The sequence below is a fragment of the Mustela nigripes genome, chromosome 2 (genome assembly GCF_022355385.1).
Source record: "Mustela nigripes isolate SB6536 chromosome 2, MUSNIG.SB6536, whole genome shotgun sequence".
In the NCBI taxonomy this organism is placed as follows: domain Eukaryota; kingdom Metazoa; phylum Chordata; class Mammalia; order Carnivora; family Mustelidae; genus Mustela; species Mustela nigripes.
Genome location: NC_081558.1, coordinates 25707641 through 25733470, shown reverse-complemented (window position 1 = coordinate 25733470; position 25830 = coordinate 25707641). Strand labels below are relative to the sequence as shown.

Here is a 25830-nt window from a genome sequence, read left to right as displayed (position 1 = left end):
TATATATTTCCATACACACACGCTCCTGCAGGGCAAAGCCATGGCTTCCTTTTCTTTTGTATTCTTCTCCATGGTGCTCAACCCAAAGCCAAACACAGGACTGATGCTCAGTAAAAATTTGTCAGCTGACCGATTTCAGTTACTTCTGAAATACTTTATCTTTCTAGGAAGACCACATGCTCTTACAGGGATACATTAAAGCTACTCATTCAATGGCAAATTAAAAGACTTCAGAACTTGAGGAATTATAAAATAAATAAGAATCATTCATTTTTGCCAGGTCTGGATACCATAAAATAAAAATATTACCTCTGGGTTTTCACTTAAATATATTTGCTTGGATATGTTATTTATAGTACAGATCCACTGCAAGAGAAAAAAATAGAAAAATATGATTAATTTTTTTTCTATAGTTCTTCTCTTCTAAAAGAATCTTCAATATTTCACTTAACAAAAGTTCCATTAGAAGTAGCATATAATTGGGGCACATGGGTGGCTCATTCGGTTAGGCCTCTGCCTTCAGCTCAGGTCATGATCTCAGGGTCCTGGGATCAAGTCACAAGTCAGGCTCCCTGCTCAGTGGGGAGTCCACGTCTCCTTCTCCCTCTGCCCCTCCCCTCTACTAGTGCTGTCTAATAAATGAAATCCTTTTTTTTTTTTTTTTTTTTTTAAGATTTTATTTATTTGAGAGGGAGAGGAAGAAAGATGAGAGGAGAGAGGTCAGGGACAGAAGCAGACTCCCTGGGGCACCTGGGTGGCTCAATGGGTTAAAGCCTCTGCATTTGGCTCAGGTCGTGATCCCAGGGTCCTGGGAACGAGCCCTGCGTCGGGCTCTCTGCTCAGCAGGGAGCCTGCTTCCCCCTCTCTCTCTGCCTGCCTCTCTGCCTACTTAAATAAATAAAACCTTTAAAAAAAAAAAGAAAAGAAAAGAAAAGCAGACTCCCTGCTGAGCAGGGAGCCCAATGTGGGACTCGATCCCGGGACTCCAGGATCATGACCCGAGCCAAAAGCAGTCGCTTAACCAACTGAGCCACCTAGGCCCCCAATAAATAAAATCTTAAAAAAAAAAGGGGGGGCCCAAATTAACTTTATACAAGCAAATAAAAATAAACCAATAATGTTAAGTTACAATTTAATAATCTATATTTGTCTTTTATATCATCCCCTCTTAATCCCTACCAAATAAGATAGTCCGAACTCAGATATCATGATTAACACCAATAAAAAAAGTTAAGAGCTAAATATATTCCTAGTGAATGCACTTTGCATACTTCTCTTCTTTCAGATTTATAACTAACATAGAAAATGCTCTCTTCCACATTTTCTGTTTCACACTCAAGGACTCCAATAATCTGGAGTCCTTGAGTGTAATAATCTGTAATAAACTAATAAACTAATAATCTGGTAAACCTGACAGAAAGCAGATATTTGTCTACATTCTTCACAAACCAAAAGCAAGTTTTAAAACCTACTCCTTTGCACAAGAGGCAAATAAAAATAGATCTCTATATAATTTCTAACATTTCTTTTACCAACAGTTAAATACCAGATAAAGTGGCTCAAAATCAACTACAGTATATTTTCATTGAAGAATATTTCTCAGGACAAAGGTTTTGAAGCGTCGGTTCTTGGTGGTAACTTACCTTCCATATTTGGTGTACTAGAAGTAAAAATGGAGCCAAAAATAAAAGACTCGTGAGGAAGAACAGACACTCCCAAATTTTTGTTTTTCTGTCTTTCATTTCTCCAAGGTTTTAAGCTTTACTTGCTTCCTGCCATGCTATATCAGCTGCCACTATGTTCTTAAGGCAGCAAATACTGTCTCAGAAAGTTGATGAGAGAAGGGAATAAATTAAACTGTCACCTCATGATACTAACAGCTTGCCAGATAGCAACAGTCACAAGGTCATTTCTGAAGTTGAGCCTTTAAAAAGACAAGACACCAAATGATCTCTAAGGTCTCCTTTAATAGGTCTACCTATAAAAGTCTCTGAAACTTGATGTTTCTTGAGGACAACAGATTTTTATGAAAAAAAATTTTTGATTAACTAGGATTTTCTACATTTCTATCTTAATATTTAGTTACTGAAATATCTTAAAATGTTGCTGAAGAAAATAACTTTAGAAAAAATTTTACCTCCTCATGGTCTTTTTTACTTTCTGCTTGCAAAATTGAAGATCTGAAAAATAAAAAAGAAATAAGTTTGACCCTCAATTTAAAAAAAGATCTGAGAAAATTTTTTATCTTTAAAAGTGCATATAAAACCAACTGGTATCAAAATAAAAAACCCAAAACACACAACCAATCAATATCTTAGTTAGGAAAAGGAGACCATCTGGGGCTGTACTCAGATTTTTACAACTCTTGACTTTTGGCTGGCTATCCATGCCAAGATATACCAAAAAAGAAACAGGTGCTGGTTTTCAGAAGACAGCCTATAAAGAAGGTACACTGCAAATAAGACAATGCATTTCAACTTTCTGATGTTTATCATATATATTTCAAATGTAAATCAGTGATCCTAACAGAAAACACTAATTGTACTCATTATTTCTCAAAAAATATAGTCAAATGAAAAATTTTAATGTATCACTAACTTCAGGATACTTAGCTTTTCTATAGATGTTATTTTAAGAGTTAAGAGAAAAATTACTAATTTTGAATTACACCAGGAATGTGAAATGGGAAATCATGTTAAGCATTATTAGCAATAAAACTGAAAAAATGTGGGGGCGCCTGGGTGGCTCAGTGGGTTAAGCCGCTGCCTTCAGCTCAGGTCATGATCTCAGGGTCCTGGGATCGAGTCCCACATCGGGCTCTCTGCTCGGCAGGGAGCCTGCTTCCTCCTCTCTCTCTGCCTGCCTCTCTGCCTACTTGTGATCTCTCTCTCTCTCTGCCAAATAAATAAATAAATAAATCTTAAAAAAAAAAAAAAACTGAAAAAATGTAAATTCCTGTACTAACATATTAACAATTTGGTAAACACAGGGACTCCCAACATCCAGCATGATAAATGACACAGTCACTGACATTTATTACATATTTAAAGAAGGAATATGAAATTAAACAACTGATAAAAGACAGTGAACCATAACATCTTAACATGCTGCTTCAGAACAGTAAGAAAGATCAAAAACAGTATTTTAAGCAGGAAAAAACTGCAGATAACTTAAACATCTATCATTAGGAAAAATTTTAGATTATGGTATATATCCTTAGATGGATTACAACGTAGCCATTGTGAAATGTTTTTAATAAGTAGCTATAGATCCAAAGTATATATACAGTATTTCCTCAAATATTTTTTAAAAATGGCGTAAGGCAACAGACCAAAAAGTTAATTGTTGCTTCTAGTTAGTGAGATTATTCTTTCAATATTCAATACTCCTTTTTTATATTTTTCTGTATTTTCCAAAAATTTGTTGTAAAGGCTACTCTATGGATTCTCAATTAATACAAAGGTAACAGAAGCCTTAAAAATTGCATATACACATTAATGGACTAAATCATTAATTAAACCAGAAACATTTAACATTTAAAAATGAGTGTTTGCACTTACTACATGTCAGGCACAATACATATGTTAGACTTTTCTTCTGTATAATAATTTACAAAGTAGGGATTATGACTCACACACCCCCATTTCACATGTAAAAAAACAGAGGTTATGTAACTTATCTAAGACCACACAGTAAGTAGCAGATCATGAATTTGAACTTTCTGACCCCAGGGTTAGGGCTCTTTCCGCTAACTGTGTTGCCTTCCCCCAGATGGAGCAAAATTTTCAGTGAACAGTATCCTAACATGAAATCACAGGTTTTTACCATTTGCCCTTGTTTTAACAACCTCAAAATACTAAGACTTCATTTAACCAAGTCAGAAAGGAAAATTCATCTCATTTCTACATAATTAAAAAAGAAAATTATCTTAATACATAATAAGCCTAGAGTGGCTATAAGATGTCTGAATGAGAAGGAATTATTATGCATTTCAGTAATTTAAAATACAACAGACTGTATTAACACTAGGAAAAAATACTAACTTTTTTCCATCAAAGGAAGTGATCTGAAAACAGTACCGCCTGTCTTCACAGTCCACAGCCATTACTGAGCAGTTGTCAATGTCCATGGCCAGGCCACCGGCCACATCCCCACGCGCCTGACTCATTAAGTTTCCACCCTGCGTGAAGTAAAACTGTCTGTCCCAGGTAGATGACACCAAGCCTGTTTTACTAAATGAAGAAAGTACATTCACTCTTTAATAAGAACACACCTGAAATCTCATCGTAAGCCAGACAAAAGATAAAGCACATCACAAAGAACCAGCTTGCAAAAAGGCACAAAGGTGCCTAGAAAATGTTTTTCAATCTCTAAAATAAATTCACGTACGCTGAGACACTTTTGTGTTTGTGTATTTCCAAAAAAAAAGCTGGAAGGTATCAAACTGCAACTGTTACAATGATGCTCCATAAGTTACAGTTCAACTTTCAGGAGAAGAAATTCAAACGAAAAGAATTCATTTTACTTCTAAGGTGAACTTGCTTTATCCTATCTTTAGATAAAACTTTTAGAAGTTGGGGCACCTGCATGGCTCAGTCGTTGACCTCTGCCTTCAGTTCAGATCATGATCTCAGTGTCCTGGGATGGAGCCCCACGCCAGGCTCTCTGCTCAGCAGGGAGTCTGCTTCTCCCTCTCCCAAACCCCCTGCTTGGGTTCCCTCTCTCTCTGTCAAATAAATAAATAAAATCTTCAAAAAAATATTTATTTTTTTAAACTTTTAGAAGTTGACCCGATGGTATAATTGTATTTTAAAGTATAATAAAAATGACTTTTTATAATAAAAATGATTTTTTAAAAAAAGATTTTATTTATTTGACAGAGAGACACAGTGAGAGGGAACACAAGCAGGGGGAACAGGAGTGGGAGAGGGAGAAGCAGACTTCCCACTAAGCACAGAGCCCCATGTGGGGCTCGATCCCAGGACCCTGGGATCATGACCCAAGCAAATGGCAGATGCCTAATGACTGAGCCACCCAGGCACCCCATAAAAATGATATTTAATAGCATTCATGAAATTCTAGATTTATTTAAACTCAAATTCATCTCACTTTAAAAATAATTCTATATTATTCAATAAATATCTAAACAGAATTATACTTCTGAAAATTATTCATGTATTCCACCTCTCAAAAAGTTGACAAACATGAATACCGCTAACTAAAATGATTCAACCTTCAGTAAAAGAAAATAATTTAGCAGACAATATCAATCATACATTATATTCACTTGATACTACCTTATATGATATACAACATACGAAAATAACTATAGTTTTCTTACTTCCTAGCATTAAGGTATCCAGCCTTCCGGGTTAAGTTTCGATTAACAGGAAATTTCATGGGATCTGGGTCAGGCACATATAAGGGGTCACTGGCTACTTCCAAATCTTCTATTGTCTGCTGCATGGTCTCGACATCATTGTCCATTTCCCTACGAACGCTAACAGAGAAAACATACTATTTACTACCAACCACAACAAAGAACTCCTTACCAATCATGTTTATCTATATATTTGCTTTGCCTATCTTTTCTTAAAGACAGCAACAACAGCACAGGTGGCTAAAATAACATGAACGCATGATGAAATAGCTTTACATTTTATTTGAAAGTAGTTATTATGGAAATAATACCAAATTAAAAAATGGATGAAGCCACGCTGAATACCCAACTTTGGAATAATTTTCAAAGTGTCCTGCATATCCCAGATTGACCATATCACTGAGCAGAATTTTGAACCTGCTTAGAACTGCTTGCTTAGAACCCGCTTAGAACTGCTTGCTTTCAGGGCGCCTGGGTGGCTCAGATGGTTAGGCATCTGCCTTTGGCTCAGGTCATGATCCCAGGGTCCTGGGATCGAGCCCGGCATCAGGCTCCCTGCTCATCAGGGAATCCACTTCTCCCTCTCTCTCCCCACTGTCTGCCCTGCCTGTGTTCTCTCACTCTCTCTAGAAAATAAAATAAAATCTTAAAAAAAAAAAAAAACTGCTTGCCCTCTTTAAGTTTTCATGGCTTAGAAAGCAAGATTTATTTAGTAACTCCCATCTGTCCCCCACAATTCAGGTAATTGTGAAGGTAATGAACTTACGGATAATTACTATTATGTGTCTGTTATACACAGACATAAAACCCAGGTTAGAATAAAATATCATCAAACTTGACAGAGCTATGAAATTCAGAGCTCAGATTCTATGGAAAAGATGGTGAAAAATCAAGAAGTATCCATGAGCCATGTGAGACACAGTCTCATGGCAAGGAAAACAGCCCCTCAGGAAATTCAATGCTAAATATTTTTAGATTATGGCATTTAGTTGTTAACTTATTCTCATAACTTCATTTTCAATTTTAAGGAAGAAAGTACTTACTTCTGTACACTTGTTCCAATATTAGTCAAGAATTCTTCCAGCTGTTCATTGAGATTTTCAGAACCCATCTTAAAAAAACTTATCTGGGGCAAGAAGGTGTGTGAGTGGGAGGATGAATAACAGAAACATACACATACAAGAAACACAGTGAATCATATAAACAATCTCCAAGATACATGGTAAGGTAAAGAACAAAGGAATATTCCCAATTGTCCACTAGTTTACAATGACTTCTACTGGCCTTAGAACCACTGAAGAAACCAGACTTTAATTTCACTGTACATCTTTGTGAGTAAGCAATTATAAAATTGGAAACCGTTAAAATATATATAATAAGTTATATTAACTCTTATATTTATACAAAGACATATGTTATATTGAGGAATAATAAGCATTAATATTTGAAGGAATCTTCGAATTTCTTTAAACTCTTAATTTTTAGGGGTGTGCCATCACATATTACCCAAATTCACTTTTCTAGCCTCCTTCCTGATGCAAACCTCTTGGGACACTTTGGATCTCATCTATTATTTTTACCTCAGGAGGTATGCAAGGAACAGGAAACAAACTCAAACTTGCCCATTCTCTTTCAAATCTATTCCAAAGTCAGAGTGAATGGAAATTCCATCAGTAGGAGTAACTCCAGAATTCATTCAGCTTTCTGTTCCCTGTCCCCCACCTGTGATGGACAAGATCTAAATACTAGGTAAGTGTTTTTATTTATCCTAAACTATGTGAAATCTTCATTTGCAAGAAAAACCATCCTAACTTTCTCAAAATAGCATTCTGATGACATTTTAAATTACTTTTGAAAACAGAGATCCAAATAGAATATTTTGACCTTAGTTTGTAATACGCTTACACTTCACATAAATATCAAACTTAACATAAAGTTTTTAGGACAGTTATAATCCAAAACACAGTGCAGTCAGTATTTACCTGAGCTTGCATGTACCCAAGTAGAGGTTCTAACAGTGCTATTTTCTTTTTGTATTGAAGAGTATTTAATGCACAAAAATAATGCATCATGGTCTGGTGTTGTTTTTTTCTTGAAGTGTAGACATCTTCTGTTACTTCATACTTTACCTTTGAGTAAAAACATTAAAAATACTATTATTTCCTTAATTGTGTAATTATCTTTAGCAGCAGCTGTAGGGAAGAGTCCATCCAAGGAAAAATGTGTATCAACTATGCATCTTTATTTTCTGAGATAGTAGAAATCCTATAAAATACCAACCACTCCATCTTAAAATGCACATTTAAAGCCGAATTCTGCACATAACTAAGAATGATACAATAACTGAACTAAGTGTAGCAGAGTCTACCACACAAATCAAAGGCAGATAGGGATTTGGTATTAGCTTAGTCATTAGGTTTTTGTTTGTTTGTTTTTTAGTCATTAGTTTTTGATCTTGGTAAGTTCACAGCATACTTCTCTTCTGGTTCTCCCCTGCTGTTCTTCCTCTCTTATACTTGTTTTCTTTCACCCACACTTAAAATACTTGTGCTCCTTTAAGTTCTTGTATTCAGACAATATTTATTGAGCACCTATTATGTAATATGCATTAGGCTCTTCTCTCTTGTTGCTTTCCTTAGAATACCAAATCCAGTACTAAGAATATTCCAATACACCAATGACTCCCAAATTTTTAACTCTCACCTTTCACTTTTTTTGTAATTTTATTTATTTATGTGAGAGAGAGAGAGAGAGCACGAGCAGGGAGAGGGAGAAGCAGACTCCCCGCTGAGTGGAGAGCCTAATGCAGGTCTTGATCCCAGGATTCTGGGATCATGACCTGAGCCAAAGGCAGACACCCAACTGACTAAGCCATCCAGACAGCCCTTGCCCTTCACTCTCCTAAGTGTCAGAGGAAGTACGTTTCCAACTGGGCTTCTCTCTATGTGTGTGTGTATGTGCACTTGTGCACAAATGTGTGTTTAAATGTGCCAAACATGTACAAAACTGAATACAGTATCTTCCCCTCAAAGCCTCTGTTTTATTAGCTTTTTATTATTTTTAAAGATATTTATATTTGAGCATAAGAGCAAGCGGTGGGGAGGGGCAAAGGGAGGAGAAAGAGAAGCAGACTCCCCACTGAGTAAAGAGCCTAATGCAGGGCTCAATCCCAGGACCCCAGGATCACGACCTGAGCTGAAAGCAGACACTTCATCAACGGAGCCATCTAGGTGCCCCTGCTTCTTAGCTCTCCTAATTACTCCAAGATCTACCCCATCATCCAAGAATCATAGGATTCCTTTTTAATTCTTTCTTCTACCATGTCATGTCAATTCTACTTATAAAATATCATCCAAAAGTATTCCTTCCTCTACACTTTCTACAACTACCTGAGGCTCTCCTAATATCTCTGCAAACTATTCTGGTACCTTTTCAGTTGGATTCCCTCAGTCCAGTACCCTTCACATTTCCATTAGGATTTTTATTTTATAACACAATTTCATGGTGTTATCCACTTATAATCCTTTAAGTAGGATTCCTTTAAACAGGCTGTCCAGTCCCTCTAACTTAAACTTCAAAGTCACTGACAGAGTAATCTGGCCCTAAACTACTTTCTTGTCATCTCTGCCATTCCTCCCCCCAAATATATCCTATGCTCCAGACACACGCCATTATCGTATAATAATTGTTAGAATTTTAAAAACTTGCTACAAGCCAGGTGCCCTGCATGTATTATCACATTTCATCATCACAACTACTGAGTTTTTTTGACAGAGAAATAAAGGCTTGAAATTAAGTAACCAGAGTGTGACCTCAGGCAAGTAAGTAAATCTCAGGCAAAGCTGAGATTTGTCCTCCAACAGTGCAACTCCAGAGCCCATGCTCTTAAGCTTTACATTTTCTGGTGTCTACCATGTGCTTCTGCAAAGGCTGTTTTTCTTCCAGGAATGCCCACTTCCTAACCCTAAACCAGTGACATTCACTCATCCTAAATGCAAACAGCACCTCCTAAAAGTATAGCCTTTCCCAATTACCAAAGTTAACTGCTGCTTTGTGCTCTCCCAACATTTTGTTAAGACTGCTATTACAGTACTTAACTCTGTTAATTCACATGTGTTCTTCACTCTTGTACGCTGGCATCTACTCTAGCTGCATGCCTTCACACAGGAAGTCTTTGACTAAGTGTGTATTATTCACTCCCTGAGGCTAGGAGTGGAGCCTTTTCACACTATTACCCCATGGTACCCAAAACAGAGTAGATGCTCGAAATTTTTTCAAATCAAACAAAATTGGTATAAGAATGTTTTTTAAACTACCTGGAATAACAACAAAAAACCTGGAACAGCCAGAAGCAATGCAAAGTGTAATAAAATTCATAATTAGGGCGCCTGGGTGGCTCAGTGGGTTAGGCCGCTGCCTTCGGCTCAGGTCATGATCTCAGGGTCCTGGGATCGAGACCCGCATCGGGCTCTCTGCTCAGCAGGGAGCCTGCTTCCTCCTCTCTCTCTGCCTACTTGTGATCTCTCTCTCTCTCTCTGTCAAATAAATAAATAAATAACCTTTTTTAAAAAATAAATAAATAAATAAATAAATAAAATAAAATTCATAATTACACCCTTTAACTATTTCTCTAAGGCAAAGTAGCAAAGTAATATAGATCTCAAAATGTGTGTATTTTATTAATATTTGCACCAAGTAATCAGTGAACTAAAATTAGAAATGGAAAGTTCTTTGTACTGGACTTTGTGAGAAACTTTCCATTTACTGGGTCACAGTAGCTGTTGCACAGTAAATTATATACCTAGTCGTGGATTCCCCCAAGTGATCACTGTGCCCCTACCAGCAGCTGTAGCCAAAGCTGCAGACACCAACACAGAGCACCTCACTTGCAAACATCTAGTGGAGGTCTCATGATCAAACCTGGGATTAGGCACTGAGGAAGGAAAGAGCTTAAGGAGCAGCTAGATGAACTTGTTAATTATTTTGTTTCTGTTCTTTACTCCAATGCATTTCTCCTAAAATAGAGTGAAAGATTTCTGGATTTCACTCCTTGGAGAAGGATCAAAAACTATATATATATATATATATGTGTGTGTGTGTGTGTGTGTGTGTGTGTATATGTATACACACACACACACACACAGTGAGGAGGTACTCATAATTTCAATTATGTATGCAACAATTCAACTTTTTAACCACTTTATCTCAGAAGACACTTCTGAATACATACATGGTCAAAAAAAACAGAACACATACAATGTTCTCAAAACACAAGGCAAAAGGAGGCAATGTTATATACTGAGCATGAATTACACTTTTGGAATAGTTCTATTTACTTATCAAATTTTGTCAGCAGAAAAATATTTTGTTCAAAGAGACAATTATTAATTGCCTGATAATTATAAGAAAGGCTTTGAAGCAACTAGAAGGAAAGAATAAACTAAGGGCAATGTAGTAAAACATACAAAGTAACTGCAGTTACTGTTTTTAAACAGAAAAAAACTAGTGAAAAAGAAGCTAATGAAACAATTGTGACACTAAAGGAGTAAATAATTATGTTATCACACCTTGTCATTTTCTCTTTTTTTTGACAACCGGCTATATCTGTTAATTGCAGCATCATGATCTGGAAAACAGAAATAACTATTAACAATAATACAACAGTACTTTACCAAACCTATAAATGCTTTAAATAGTCTTTACATGTGCATCTTCCAACAAACATGCTAAAGCAAGAATTCTCAAAATAAAATAAAAATTCTTTAACACATACTTCACTCCACCCAAATATTCCCATAGTCAAAATTTCCCATGAAATATCTTTCTACTTATTAAATTGGTTTTTTAAAAAAAATCAATTCTAAGGAGACTGTACTCCACATAAAGTTTTTAAAAGTATTTTACTTTTTTTTAAGATTTTATTATTTATTTGAGAGACAGAGTGAGAAAGCACAAGGAGGATGAGTGGCAGAGGAAGGAGGAGAAGCAAGCTCCCCACTGAGCAGGGAGCCCAATGCAGGACTCAATCCCAGGACCCTGAAATCATGATCTGAGCGAAAGGCAGATGTTTAAACAACTGAGCCACCCAGGGTCCTAAAAAGTATTTTTTAGTACAAAAATAGCAAATGTTCACTAAGGAAAATTTTGGAATATACAAGAAAACAAGGGAATATGTTATATCAACTCCTCTGGTATTATTAATATAGCAAACCACAAGATTTGATTTAGTTTCCGTTTAAATTCTTCTTGTAGCATAAACTTAGTAAAACTTAAAAATAGCACTGATTTACATAATGTTCACCTACACTTTAAATTAGGTTCATTTTCTTCAATTATTACATAGAATATAGCCACAGTTTTATGTTGATAAAGAAATGCATCACTGTGAGAAAGAACTATAAAGTATTCACAACTTACCATTACTAGCAATCTGAAACACTTCCTTTAACGTCAGTATTTCTGGAAAAGTTCAAGAATAGTTTCAATTTAGCATATTTATGAAATATCTAAAATTTTGTTTAGAAAACAGTAACTCCCATTTAAGCTAAACTCAAACTCCAAATAATATTTCATACTTCAACATTCAAATTGAAAAAGTTCTGTGTTTTAGCTCGTCTACGAAACATACACTATCTTTAACAATAATTACACCACCAGATCTACTTGCCACAAATTAATAATGTGACACAAAAATTTAAAATCATTGCAAATTCTAAGATATTCAAATATTCTGACTTAGTACCAGCATCCAACTTATTATTTTTGATACAGACTCTAGTAAGTTCAAGTGCTGAATCTGAGAAAAAAGAAAAATTAGTAAGATATGACATTCAGACTAGGAAAAGAGCATCCTTGAGAAATGACCATCCTTGAGAATTATCACCATAAATACTAACTCCTTCTCTAAAATACACTTGTCTTTATTCCATGCATGATCTGAATACTTTACCATCCACTGATACATTAGTTCAATGTTTTTATTCTCTCTACATATTCAGTAAATAAGTCTGTATGACTGAGACTGTAAATTATGAGAAAGCAGAGGCAATTCTATAAAACTCTCATTTTATCACCTAATAATCCTAAACAGGGAAAAAAAATCCACCACAAACTACTAAGTCATGGGTTGCCAGGCGTGCCAGTACCCCTACCTCCCACCACTGCAGTCCCTAAACACACCTCCTGTGCCACTGTCACAGGTCAGGCATTGGTCATAGCTCACTAAGCTCTCACAACTTCCTAATCTATTTTCCTGGACATCAAATCCACTCTATTCTAACCTCCAAAACCAAAGGAATTGGATCTACTTCTTCAAGGCCTCCATTGGCTTCTTTGCTTATAAACTTAAGTCCAACATCTTCAGCATGATCTTGTTCCAGATTCATCTCCTGTCACTCCTCAACACATCCAACGTTGCAACCATGTGGAGTTTCTCGTCAACCACAAAACAAGACACCTATTTCTATAACCCATACCTTTGTGCTTTCTAGTCTGTCTAATGGAACAATGACTCTCTTCTTGCAAATTCCTCTTCACTGTTCAATGCTCATGTCACATCCTTAGTGACATCTTACTGACACCCTCCTCTGAGCCCCCATAGCACCTTGCTCATTCCCTAATTATAAGAGAATTATCTTAATTACCTACTTTACCCATCTCCTTCTCAAGGCGTTCTTGACAGAAGACAACTGTATCTAGTTTAACATCTAGCAGGAGCTTCTATAAATATCCAGTGATACATTAAAATGGTACAAGCTGCAGTTAGAAATGGTTAAGGTATACAGTAATATGCACTTTACAAGTATTGATCTGAGGGGTAATGGAAGTAGACATAAACTTGACTTCATTACCTTTTAGATCTCTTTCTTTAAACTGGGTAATGGGAAACATCATGGCATCAGCAAGCTGTGTTGAAAGTACTGCATGGCAAGAGCTAAGCTAGTAAAAGGAAGACCAAAATGGCTGAATAAATAACTATACAGAGATATTTAGCCAGTGTTTATAAATTAAACAAAATCTAATAAACAGATGGTGATACATTTTACAGAAGAGAACATTCAAAATTATGTGATATAGTCCAAAATACTATACAGTTAAAAAAAAAAAAGTCCATTTAAAACTCTTAGAAAAAAAACATAGGATAACCTAGGATTCGGCAATGGCTCTTACATATGACACCAAAGCACAAGCAACTAAAGAAAATATAAATTGGACTTCATCAAAATTAAAAACCTTGGGCAAAAGATATATCAAGAAAGTAAAAACACAGCCTGCAGAAAGGGGGGAAATATTTGCCAGTCACATATCGAGAATGAACTTGTATCTACAAAAAGGAAGCCTTAAACTCAGTAATAAAAGATAAACCACTCAACTGAAAAACGGGCAAAGTACTGAATGAAGCACTTCACCCCTGCCCACAGTGCTGCCTTCTGTAGTTTCAGTTACCCAGAGTCAACTGCCGTCCTGAAGCAGATGATCCTCCTTCGGACACAGTGTCAGAAGGCCAACAGGAGCCTAACGGGACCTTAGAGTGCTTCCATCATTCACCTCACTGCATCTCATCATGCAGGCACTCTATCATCTCACATCACCACAAGAAGGGTTGAGTACAGCACCGTAATATATTTTGCAAGAGAGACACACACACCACATTCACAGAACTTGTATTATGGTATAATGTTATAATTCTATTTTATTAGTAATTATTCTCTCATTTTGTTAAACCTACTGTGCCTATTTTATAAATTACTCTTTGTCACATGTGTGTGTATGTATAGGGAAACACATTATATATGGTTCCATACTACCATGGTTTCAGGTGACCACTTGGGGTGGTGTGTGAAAGTATCACCTGTGGATGCAGAGGGGGGGGTACTATCATAGACATAGATTCAGAAATGGCCAATAAGCATAGAAAAAGGTCCTCAACACCATTAGTCAACAGGAAAATGCACATAAAAACTACAATGATACACTACTTCATACCTGCTTAGATGGTTATAATAAAAATATTAACAAAAATAGTTAAGGGTTGGTGAGGACATGGAAAAACTGGAACCCTCCATTACTGGTGGGAATGTAAAAGTATATAGGACCTGTGGAAAACAGTCTGGCTCAAAAAGCTAAATATAAAATTACTGTATGACCCAGCAATTCCACTCCGGATTACAGACCCAAAAGAACTGAATACTGGTGTTCAAGAAAAAAATAAAACAAAAGCTTATATACAAACCCTCACTGTAGCACTATTCCCACTGGCCAAAAGGCATAAAACAACTCACTGCCCATCAACTATCAATGGAAAAATAAAAAGTGGTATACTCATATGATAGAATTTTATTCACCTTCTGATACATGCTACAACACAGACAAACCTTGAAAACATTACACTAAAGAAGACACAAAAATCCACAAACTGTGTAAGCCCATTTATATGAAATATCCAAAGCAGGCAAATCTATACAGATAGAAAATAGATTTGTGGTTGCCAAGAGCTGAAGGGAGAGGAAGTAGGGAGTGGCTGCTTAATGGGAATAGGGTTTCCTTTGGGATGATGATGAAAATGTTCTGGAACATCAGCAGTGAGGGCTACACAGCATTGTGAGTATATAAATGTAACTAGGGAGACATTTTATGTTATGTATATTTTACCAGAATAAAAATATTCCATTTCCTATAAATATTTCTCTATATTGCTCTACTATAACAATATTTTGCTATAATGAGTTATTAAAATATTTCAAAAAACTACTTTTTCAGTTACAGAACTAGAAAAGACAGAACAATCTAATAGCTCCTATGAAAAGAAGAGCTTTCATTGCACTAGTTGAGAACAGTAATGAACTCCCCAAATAGCTCTCACCGCCCCTCTTCCTCCTAGGAATATTTTACCATCCAGTTTATTAATCCTTCCATCCCAGACAGTCAATATCAGCCCTTAATTTCTCTAACCAGTCATCAGAACAAATTATTTTTAAAAAGACCCAGAAGCGGGGCACCTGGGTGGCTCAGTGGGTTAAGCCTCTGCTTCAGCTCAGGTCATAATCCCAGGGTCCTAGGATCAAGTCCTGCATTGGGCTCTCTGCTCAGCAGGGAGCCTGCCTCTCTGCCTACTTGTGATTTCTGCCAAATAAATAAATAAAATCTTGGGGAAAAAAAAGACCCAGAACTTAGCTATATCTCACAGCTTTTTTTTTTTAAGATTTTATTTATTATTTAACAGACAGAGATCACAAGTAGGCAGAGAGGCAGGCAGAGAGACAGATGGAAGCAGGCTCCCTGCTGAGCAGAAGGCCCGATGTAGGGCTCAATCCTAGGACCTTAAGATCATGACCTGAGCTGAAGGCAGAGGCTTAACCCACTGACCACCCAGGTGCCCTTATATCTCATAGTTTAACCTTTTTGGTGGGGAGGGGGAGAGCAGAGAGAGAGAGAAAACAAGTAGGCAGAGAGGCAGGCAGAGAGAAAGGGGAAAGCAGGCTCCCCACCAAGCAGAGAGCCCGATGTGGAGCTTGATTCCAGGACCCTGAGATCATGACCTAAGCTGAAGGCAGAGGCTTAACCCACTGAGCCACGCAGATGCCCCTCTTTTTTTTTTTTTTTTAATTTTATTTATTTATTGGTCAAGAAAAGAGAACAGGCAGGCAGAAGCAGAGGAAGAAGCAGGCTTCCAGCTGAGCAAGGAGCCCAATGTGGGAGTTCATGACCTGAGCTGAAGGCAGACAGATGCTTAACCGACTAAGCCACCCAGGCTCATAGTTGCCACCCACCTCATAGTTGAACTCTTACCTCCCTGCCTACACCAGATAAGAGTGAAAGGCTGAATCACACAGACTAAGAGGAGAGACAGCACATCTCTAGGCTCATCCCCAAAAACAATTTGTTTTAATCAAACAAAGTACTATTTTTATGAGACATCCACTAAGATATGAGGCCAACACTAATATGGAAATAAGGTCCTTCTTTTTTTAAAGATTTTATTTATTTATTTGAGAGAGAGAGAGCATGAGAAGGGGGAGGGCCAGAGGGAGAAGCAGACTCCCTGCAGAGCACGGAGCCTGATACGGAACTCGATCCCGAGACCCCAGGATCATGACCCAAGCTGAAGGCAGTTGCTCAACCAACTGAGCCACCCAGGTACCCCAGGTGCCCCAATAAGGTCCTTCTTTAATCATAGAGATTTGCTCATATAATCATTATAATACAAGTTCCCAATAAAAGCTAAACTTGAATAATTTAATAATAAGACCACTTACTCAAGCAAAATAAGTACTTACCTCATCTATAACTTTTGAAAACTGTTGCAAAGTAGAGCTCATAACTTCATCATCACCCCCCAAAGGAAAACGCTAAAAAAAGAGAAACAGAGATGAGGTAATGTCCAGTACTGTAGGTCTTCTGTGAATGATGCTGTAATTTACATTTTTAAAATTGTTTAATAATTTTTTATTTTTTATTATTAGCCCCAGGGGTACAGGTCTGTGAATCGCCAGGTTTACACACTTCACAGCACTCACCACAGCACATACCCTCCCCAATGTCCATAACCCCACCCCCCTCTCCCAACCCCCCTTCCCACAGAAACCCTCAGATTGTTTTGTGAGATTAAGAGTCACTTATGATTTGTCTCCCTCCCGATCCCATCTTCTTTCATTTTTTCCTTCCCTACCCCCCAAAACCCCACGTTGCTTCTCCAATTCTTCATATCAGGGTGTAATTTACATTTTCAAAAATAGCTGACCCTCAAAACACATGGGAGCTAGAAGTGCTGACCCGCACATAAGTTATATGTTAAAAGTTAAATTATTTAACTTTCCCCAAATTTAACTAACAGCCGACTGTTGACAGGAGCCTTATCAGTAATGTAAACAGTTAACACATATTTTATATATTACATGTATTGTGTACTGTATTTTCATAATCTTTTAGAGAAAAGTGTTAAGAAAATCATAGGAAGAAAAATATATTTACTGTACTGTATCCAAAAAAACCCACCCATGAATAAGTGGACCCATTCAGTTCAAACCCATGTTGTTGTATTTTTTTAAGATTTTATTCATTTGGGGCGCCTGGGTGGCTCAGTGGGTTAAGCCTCTGCCTTTGGCTCAGGTCATGATCTCAGGGTCCTGGGATTGAGCCCCGCATAGGGCTCTCTGCTCAGCAGGGAGCCTGCTTCCCCCTCTCTCTGCCAGCCTCTCTGCCTACCTATGATCTCTCTCTCTCTCTCTCTGTCAAATAAAAAAAAAATTTTATTCATTTATTTGAGAGAGAGAAAGAGAGTGAGCGAGCACGAAAAAGGGGGGGGGGTCAGCGGGAGAAGAACACTCCCACTGAGGAGGGAGCCTGATGCGTAACTAGATCCCAGGACTCCAGGATCATGACCTTAGCCAAAGGCACTCACTCAACCAACTGAGCCACATAGGCACCCCTCAAACCCATGTTAAGGATCAACTGAAACTTTTACAAATTTCCAAAATTTTGAATACTCTAAAAAATGTCACTTAATAAAAGAATGTAATTTGTACAATTAGTAAACATTACTTAAAATATTTGCTAAGCAACTGATTAACATAGTATTATAGGAATGCATCCCATACTAGGAGTTCAGAGATTTGTTTTATTCTAATTCCTCCAATAACCACCTATAAAATGAGTAAGCCTCAGTTTCCTTATTTGTAAGAAGAGGAGAAGTCAATTAAATAACTTCTACCTAAGATTAATTAAAAGGAGCTATAATGGAATTTCAACAGCATATCAAAATTACTTTCTATGAATTCAAAAAAGCTTAGGATTCTTGATGAGAAATTCTATTTATACAGATACTTTATCACTGCATAGTTTCAATTAGGCTTTTAAAATTTTCACGTACGATACCTGTTTTTCATATTCTTTTAAAAGTTTTGAAGTCAGGTGTGTTGCTGCACTTAATTCATTCTGTGGGGGAAAAAATCAGCATTCAAATTAACACAATATTACTAAGAAAAAGCTTTAGTTGAAGATACCTACGCCACTTTTGTTTTTTACTTAATATAAGTGCTATATAACGCGTTCTCTAAACCCCTCATTAAATCACTGGAAAGGGGGAACTACCATTAAAGCACTTTAAAGGGAAACTCAAACCATTAAACAGATACCATCAAGGAACTCAGCAGTGTTCTTCTAGGTGTACTTTTCTTTTTAGCTAATAAAAACTCAGCATTAAATATTGTTAAAACTTTAAAGTTAGAAGTAAACTGTATATAATCTTAGCAAAATCTTAAGAGATTCTACATTGATGACAAATTATTCCTCTAAGTGCTGAAACTATACCAATACACTTAACAACATACAACCAAACTATGGTTAGCCTAGTCATGTAATACAGCAATACAGAAACATGAAGGTATTACTTTCAAGTTTTTTTTCTAGTGAGGAATATAATGACATTTCTTTTACACAGTAATCTCTGTAGTCAGGAGTCAAATCTTGAGAGACCAATTGCAAGGAAAAAAATTTAAAACTATCCCAGCAACTTTTTAATTCATTTTTTTAAAGATTTTTACCCTCAGAGGGAGAAAGTGTACAGGCACATGACTTGGAGGAGGGGCAAAAGAAAAGAAAGAATCCCAAGCAGACTTGGAGCTGAGCACAGAGCCTGATGTGGGGGCTTGACTTCACAATCCTGAGATCATAAGCTGAGCCAAAATTAAGAGTTGGACCCTTAACTGACTGAGCCACCTGGGAACCCCTCAGAGCAACTTTTTTGTACATAATGAAAATGTGAGTCCAGAAAGGAGGTAAAATGAGAAGGAGGGGGAAAAAAAACTTGTACACCTAATTAATCCCTAAGAAAGCTTATGATAGAACCCAGGTTCCTGTTAAGGCTTATAATTAAGTTACATAAACACAGCTTCAAATCTTAAACCTGCTCAACAAAACAATCTAGTCATCTCCTTAATTCATCTCACAGTAACCAGAGTTATATCCAATTTTTATTATCTGCTTCTCACTAAACATAAACTACCTTCAATCCTTTACTCAAAAAGGGGGAAATGTTCCGTAAGATTAAAAGCACAATTACGGAAAACCCTGGTGACCATATGGGGTTTTTCAGTCAAATCTTAGGCAAAGATCATGATCAGTAAGTTTCAGTAAGAAAGTTCTTACTATGTCTGGGTAAAAAGGGGAAGATGCTTCAATCTTTATCTCTTCTGTAGCACTGCAAAGTACACACTAGTAATTGGAATGTGAGCTTTAATACAAAATACTTAAAAGTTCATGCATCCAAAAAAAAAAAAAAAAAAGGTCACGCATCCACTCAACAAATAATACTATGAGCCCAGGATAGAGCTAGGCACCAGTAAACAAGGCAGGCACTAGCTATGTCTATCCTCACGGGCTTCAAGAGTCATTAAAAAAAAGCAGTTAGCCTTTAGGCCTTTACCTGTGCATCATAAATCCGCAGCATAGCTTGATACAACTGGTTCATATAGTTGGAAATAGCTGTAGCATCTTCTTCAAATACACCCAGTAAAGACCTTGTCTGTATAAAATAAAAGCAGTAAGTTTACATTAACCATTATATAAAACAGACAGAAAATTATTTTCTAAAGAAAGGAAAAATCCTAGGATATTGGGGCTCTAAGAATTCTGAGTCTTAACCTATTTTCTCTTTTGATAGTAGTGCCAAGATGCTGGGGTTCTTTGTTCTCAATTTCACTTCACTAAAATGGAGGGATTTTCCAACTACATCACACAAAATTTCTTTTTATTTATTTGTTTAGGGCAGCGACAGAGGGAGAGAGAATTTCAAGCAGGCTCCACGCCCATCGCAGTTCTATCCCACAACCCTAAGATCACGACCTGACCAAAATCAGGAGCTGAACGCTTAAATGACTGAGCCACTCAGCGCCCTCATCACATAAACTTTAAAAGGAACAACAAAGGTATATTTTCATGAATTAAAAAGTCTGTAATTAAATTAAGATCAACAAAAATATACAAGGCTAAATTAACAGTATTCCATGTGTAAGTATTTTAGAGGTCTTATTTCAGGATAACTCAGTATGGTTTCTTTTTCCGTGGTCTCAGTACGGTTTCTTTTTCCGTGGTCTCTTGTTGTAGTGCCAAACCCCTCCCCACCCTAATCCAAAATAACAACATAGTACCCATTCCCAACATGGCCTAGTAAACACTAACTTGGATTTTAGGAGTATAGAATTTGAGGTTCTTTTTTTCTTCTTCTTCTTCTTCTTTATACTTATCTATATTGTTAAGCTTTTTTTTTTTTAAAGATTTTATTTATTGACAGAGAAAGAGAGATCACAAATAGGCAGAGCAGCAGGCAGAAATAGAGAGGGAAGCAGGCTCCCTGCTGAGCAGACAGCCCTATGTGGGGCTCGATCCCAGGACCCTGAGATCATGACCTGAGCCAAAGGCAGAGGCTTAATCCACTGACCCACCCAGGCACCCCAAGTTAAACATTTTTTTTAATGCAATAAGCATTTCCCCTTCATTTTAGGGGGGAAATGTGTCAGTAAGTAAATGTTAAAGACTGTCAATAAAAAGGGTCAGAGATAAGGAAACTCAGCAGATCAAGGCAAGCATACTCACTTTTTCATATCCCAAAGACAAAGAGAAAAAACCAACAACTATTGAGATAACTGCAATTTAAAATCTAAAAGATGACCTTGTATTTTTATTCTACAAATAATTCATTCTTACAAGGTGGTTTTTTAAAAAACCAACTTATTCCTTAGCTTCCTGTTTTTGGAAAAGGAAGCTAAATCAATATGGTTTAAAAAAAAAAAAGGGCACAAAATCTTTTTGTCCACATATGAAATCCATGTTGTCAGTCCTCTTTCCCATGCCACAGAGATTTAAATCTGACAGAATTTCACTTTAGCTCTATGCCCCTCCTATTCCTCACAGGGTTACTTTAAGATGTAAAAAAGAAAACATCAAGAAACTTTGTTTGATTAGTGCCGTTCTTAAGAAAAATCGCCATTTCATTTTTTTGTTTCCCCCAAATTATTATTCTAGTTCAAAGAATTACACATGTATGCAAAAACCTGCATTGTATTTAAGTTAAAAAGATCTCCTTAGCCCCAAACACTGTTAAAACAGGTTCCCTATTTGAAATTAATAATATCCAGGGCACCTGGGTGGCTCAGTGGGTTAAGCCTCTGTCTTCAGCTCAGGCCATGATCTCAGGGTCCTGGGATCGAGCCCCACATCAGGCTCTCTGCCCAGCAGGGAACCTGCTTCCTCCTCTCTTTCTGCCTGCCTCTCTGCCTACTTGTGATCTCTGTCAAATAAATAAATCTTTTAAAAAATTAAAAAAAAAAATAAAACTAATATCCAGTTAGCACTTTATAGAAGTACATTAATATGGTACCATTTCATTGAATCTATAATGGCATCCACTGTAAGCGGTGCCATTTTTAAAAAAAAAGATTTATTTATTTATTTGAGAGAGAGCAAGCGTGCATGCACGTGCACACCAGTGGGAGGAGGGGCAAAGGGAAAGAATCTTCAAGCAGACTTCCCACTGAGCATGGAGCCTGATACAGAGCTGGATCCCGCAACCCATGAGATCATGACCTGAGCCAAAACCAAGAGTAAGATGCTTAACCAGATGCTTAACCGACTGAGCCACCAAGGCAACCCCTGCACCATTTTTAAATACTACTTAAATAAAACAAACGCCAGCAATTAAGCTATCATTTGAGATTTTCTTAGGTCTTTCAACTTTAACTTTATATTTGTGGAAATGAACCCTTAGACAGAATTTGATATACAACTCCTATGAACATAAAAGGAAAACACAAACAGCATAAATTTAATATTATCCTAACATTTTTTCAGAGTTCAATTCTTTTGTGTCACTTTTTGACTTAAGAATCAATATCCATGTTTTCTCACCCAGTATTATTCTGTGCCATGGGGGTGATAAATATTTCTTAGATGTGTTCCACTTTTGTCCCCAATATTTTTTTTCAAACCACTGATACCCATTCAGCAAATTTTGATGGTGGCGCTTGGCTTCATCACAGGAGTCAAAGGAATATTTTCAGACAACAGGACTGATGGTCCTTCAAGTGGCTGTTAAATTCAGTTGCTGAATGCTGAAAGGCCGCACTTGACCAGTCATGCCACTAGGAGAAACAATCATGTGTGCACATTTGCAACCAACTACAAATAAATTGTCAACTGTAGGGGGGCATCTATCTCAGTATCAGACATGTCAAGATGTGGAAAAGGAAAAAAAAGTAGGTCATAATCTGTGAATATTATGTCAAAGAAAGAAGTCTTCAAATGGGACTAGAGTTTTATCTTCCTAGTTCTAGCATTGATGAATCACTGATATTTATCTATGCATAAAATCAATCATTTTTAAAAGATCATATCTGTTATTAACCAGCAAGTTTCATTTTGCTCCAGATTTTCAAAACAATATAGAACTATGGACAAGACATCTAGTGTAGCCTTAAAGATCTCCTGTCTCAATAAAGGTGATCTTTTGCAGAATGGGAGATTAAATTCTAAAGATGTTTCTATCCAATCAACTAGATTTGAACTTGCAAATAGCCCTCTATTTTAACACTTACTATAAATCAAAACTAAAAATGGGTAACTGCGATTTAGGATACTCTTCTATGACTCCAGGTTCTAACTTTTTTACATAGCAACTGACAGGACACTTTTGACTAGGATCAAATGATCTAAATAGAAACCTATCTACATTCTTTTTGTTATTTGACTTCTTGGACTCTATGCTAGATAAACAGTCCATATGACAACAAAAATTTATGCCTCAAAGCATTTACCTCAGTCCTATATAAGACAAAACTTGTGGAAAACTCTTGAAGTCCAACAGTAGGACAACTATTAAGTCACTTAAGGAAACATGCAACTTTCAAATTTTTTTATTCAGAATTTAATAATATGTGAACATATTTACATTACAATGTTAAGTTAAAGCCGAATAAAAATTGTTATGCACAAGAGAACTTTAAATACATTAAAATATATAAAAGAAAACAAGGAAAAATTGTTTAACAGGGTTTGCTGCTGGGTGCAGGACAGGTAACTGTGTTTCTATACCTTCCAATTTTTCTAAAGCATGTAACTATGATTTTTATAATTAGGTACAAAAATAAAAACACTCGCTTTAACAGCTGAGATTCAGAGAAGTTGACAGACTTTCCTTAAAGTGAAGTGGCAGTCAAGACTAAAACTCCATTCCTGAACCTCGGAATCCAGGGCTTTCCATCCTACCACAAGTTCTCCCTGAGTATTACTTCCAAGCATCTTCCCTTTCTAAATCTCATTTGTCCCAACTAATTTTTCCAACTAAATAATACCTAGTTCAAATTATTACTTACAGAAATTGAAAGAATATCAAGGTGGCTATTTTCATTAAAAAATTACTATAAAACTGAAACCAATATGGCACTACTTGTAAAAAAAACAATGAATGCTCAAGTTGTAAACTCACTGTGTGAAAAGTACAAGAAATTAGTCTGATGAGTCAGATCATATCCTCCACCCAAGTCATGGCAAGGACACCGTGCTACCCATTCTGGACTGTGTATAATCTTTATGGGCTATAAAAACCAGGCCAGGTAAGAAAGGTAAGGCAACCTGCAGAGTCTTATATAATAGTAGTAAAGTGACAAAGTGCACCTGAACAATACATGCCACAAAATTTTTACAAAACATCTGAAACAAACAAAGCTTCTAACTTTACACTACAGAAATCATTAAGAACTTGAACTAGCTAATACTGGCAGTCAAGATTAACCAAGATGTGGGGTTTATTCTGTTTCAGTTTAGGCTGATAAGAGAACATTACAGCAAAAAACTGGCTTGTGAAGATAACTCTCCCCGGGGGGGGGGGGGGGGGGGGGGGGGGCGGCGGGGAAATCAAGTCCACAATCAGAGCCTGACTTCCACTTGGCAATTAAAACTGGCACAAAGTCATGACACACATCACACAGGCCAGGGGGGTCCAGCCCCTTCTTCCTCATCTTCTGGGGCCATATTAAACTATCAAGACACACATGAAACATGTGCACACTGCAGTTCTGAATAAAGAGCATTTCAGAGGTAGCCAACCAGCAACACCGTCGCCTTAAATCGCTTCAACTGTGTAAAAAAGACCGGCTTAGGGATGGTGTTTCTCGACCCAACTTACAGCGCCTACCTACATGTTTTCAACAGAAGTCATTTCATTCTTCAGTAGTGAACCCGTAACAAATTGTTACATCTCCCCAGACTGCCTGAGGCGAGAGCAGCCACAGCGGCATTATCCCCCAAAGCACGGAAACACGGGCTTTTATTCTGAGGAGTTTATTAGGGCCAAGTCTGCATCATTCCGCGCAGCAGTCTTGGAGCCGCGAAGGCGCCGTCCATCACAAGCCGTGCACAGCTCGAGTGACAGCGGATACAGTCGCGGCCACGACACTGGACACAGTCCGCGGGGAGGCTCCGAACCACACGAAGGGCTTCGCCGGTGACTCTCCACGCGGGCAAACCAGCAGCCTTCCAGCAATCTCCCGAAGAAAAACTATCCATTCCCTTCCCTAGGTTGCTCAGAAATCATGGAGTAAGTCTACGGTTGCTTTTTGTTTTTGTTTTCCTCCTCCTGTCCTTCCTCCGAAGAGACCTTCGGGGAGGAAATCCCGGGACTGGCACTTACGACCTTACAGGCGATAAAAACGCACCTTTCGTCGTATACAAGGGAGCCCCGAAACGTACGTGACCGCCGGGCCCACGAGCGAAGGCGGCGGAGGTTCGGTCGCCGCCCGCCGACGTCCCAGACCCCGCGCGTGCCTCTCGGCCCAGCCGCACAGGCCCACGCGGGCCTCGGGCTGGCGGCCGGGCCGCGGCGGCTCGGGGCGCGGCCCGCGACAGGCGGGGACAGTGGCCGACGGCGCCCACCTGGACCGAGGCGGGCACCTGCGGCGGCCGCGGCGCCAGGCCTGGGGTCCGCCCGCCCTGCTCCTTCCCTCGCCTCGCGCCGCCGCCCGCGCCTCACCTGCGGACTGTCCTCCAGCGTCTCCTCGATGGGCAGCTTGTCGATTCCCGGCATCGTGGCGGAGGGAGGGCGGCGGCAGGAGACACGGCAGCCGCCCACAGCTCCCCGCGCCCGCCCGCTCGCCTGCAGCAGCTGACCCCGACCCGCCCTCTCTCACAGGCGCGGCCGCCGTCGCCGCCCGCGCCGCTCTCGCCAGGCGCCGAGTGGCCGCGCGGGAAATCCCGCCCCCTCGGCCGCTCTGCCCCGCCTCCCGGAACGCCCATTGGCTCGCGGCGACGCCCGTCAGCGCGGCGGGGTTGGCCGAGAGGCTCCTCTGCTGCGCGGGGCTGTGCGGTGAGATGTGGCCTTGGGGGCTACGGTGCTTGCTTACGAGGACCTTATGCCCTCCCCGCGCGTTTTGATGTAAATTGTAGGGGACCGTCTACCCCAC

At 38.3% G+C, this 25830-nt stretch overlaps 1 protein-coding gene across 1 annotated transcript in view; it reads right to left on the bottom strand.

The window, feature by feature from the left end:
* The window catches only part of APPL1 (adaptor protein, phosphotyrosine interacting with PH domain and leucine zipper 1), a 37433-nt gene extending 11837 nt beyond the window's left edge, over window positions 1-25596 (bottom strand). Inside the window, exons 1-13 of the mRNA XM_059390008.1 lie at window positions 25401-25596; window positions 19803-19901; window positions 18254-18313; window positions 16657-16728; window positions 13231-13318; window positions 11798-11839; window positions 10948-11006; window positions 7363-7509; window positions 6424-6506; window positions 5342-5500; window positions 4044-4232; window positions 2138-2180; window positions 310-366 (exon numbers count right to left, since the gene is read on the bottom strand). Of these exons, the coding sequence (XP_059245991.1) occupies window positions 310-366; window positions 2138-2180; window positions 4044-4232; window positions 5342-5500; window positions 6424-6506; window positions 7363-7509; window positions 10948-11006; window positions 11798-11839; window positions 13231-13318; window positions 16657-16728; window positions 18254-18313; window positions 19803-19901; window positions 25401-25454 (1152 nt within the window). The 5' untranslated portion in view covers window positions 25455-25596. The remainder of the gene's footprint in view (window positions 1-309; window positions 367-2137; window positions 2181-4043; window positions 4233-5341; window positions 5501-6423; window positions 6507-7362; window positions 7510-10947; window positions 11007-11797; window positions 11840-13230; window positions 13319-16656; window positions 16729-18253; window positions 18314-19802; window positions 19902-25400) is intronic.
* Window positions 25597-25830: the final 234 nt, after the last annotated feature.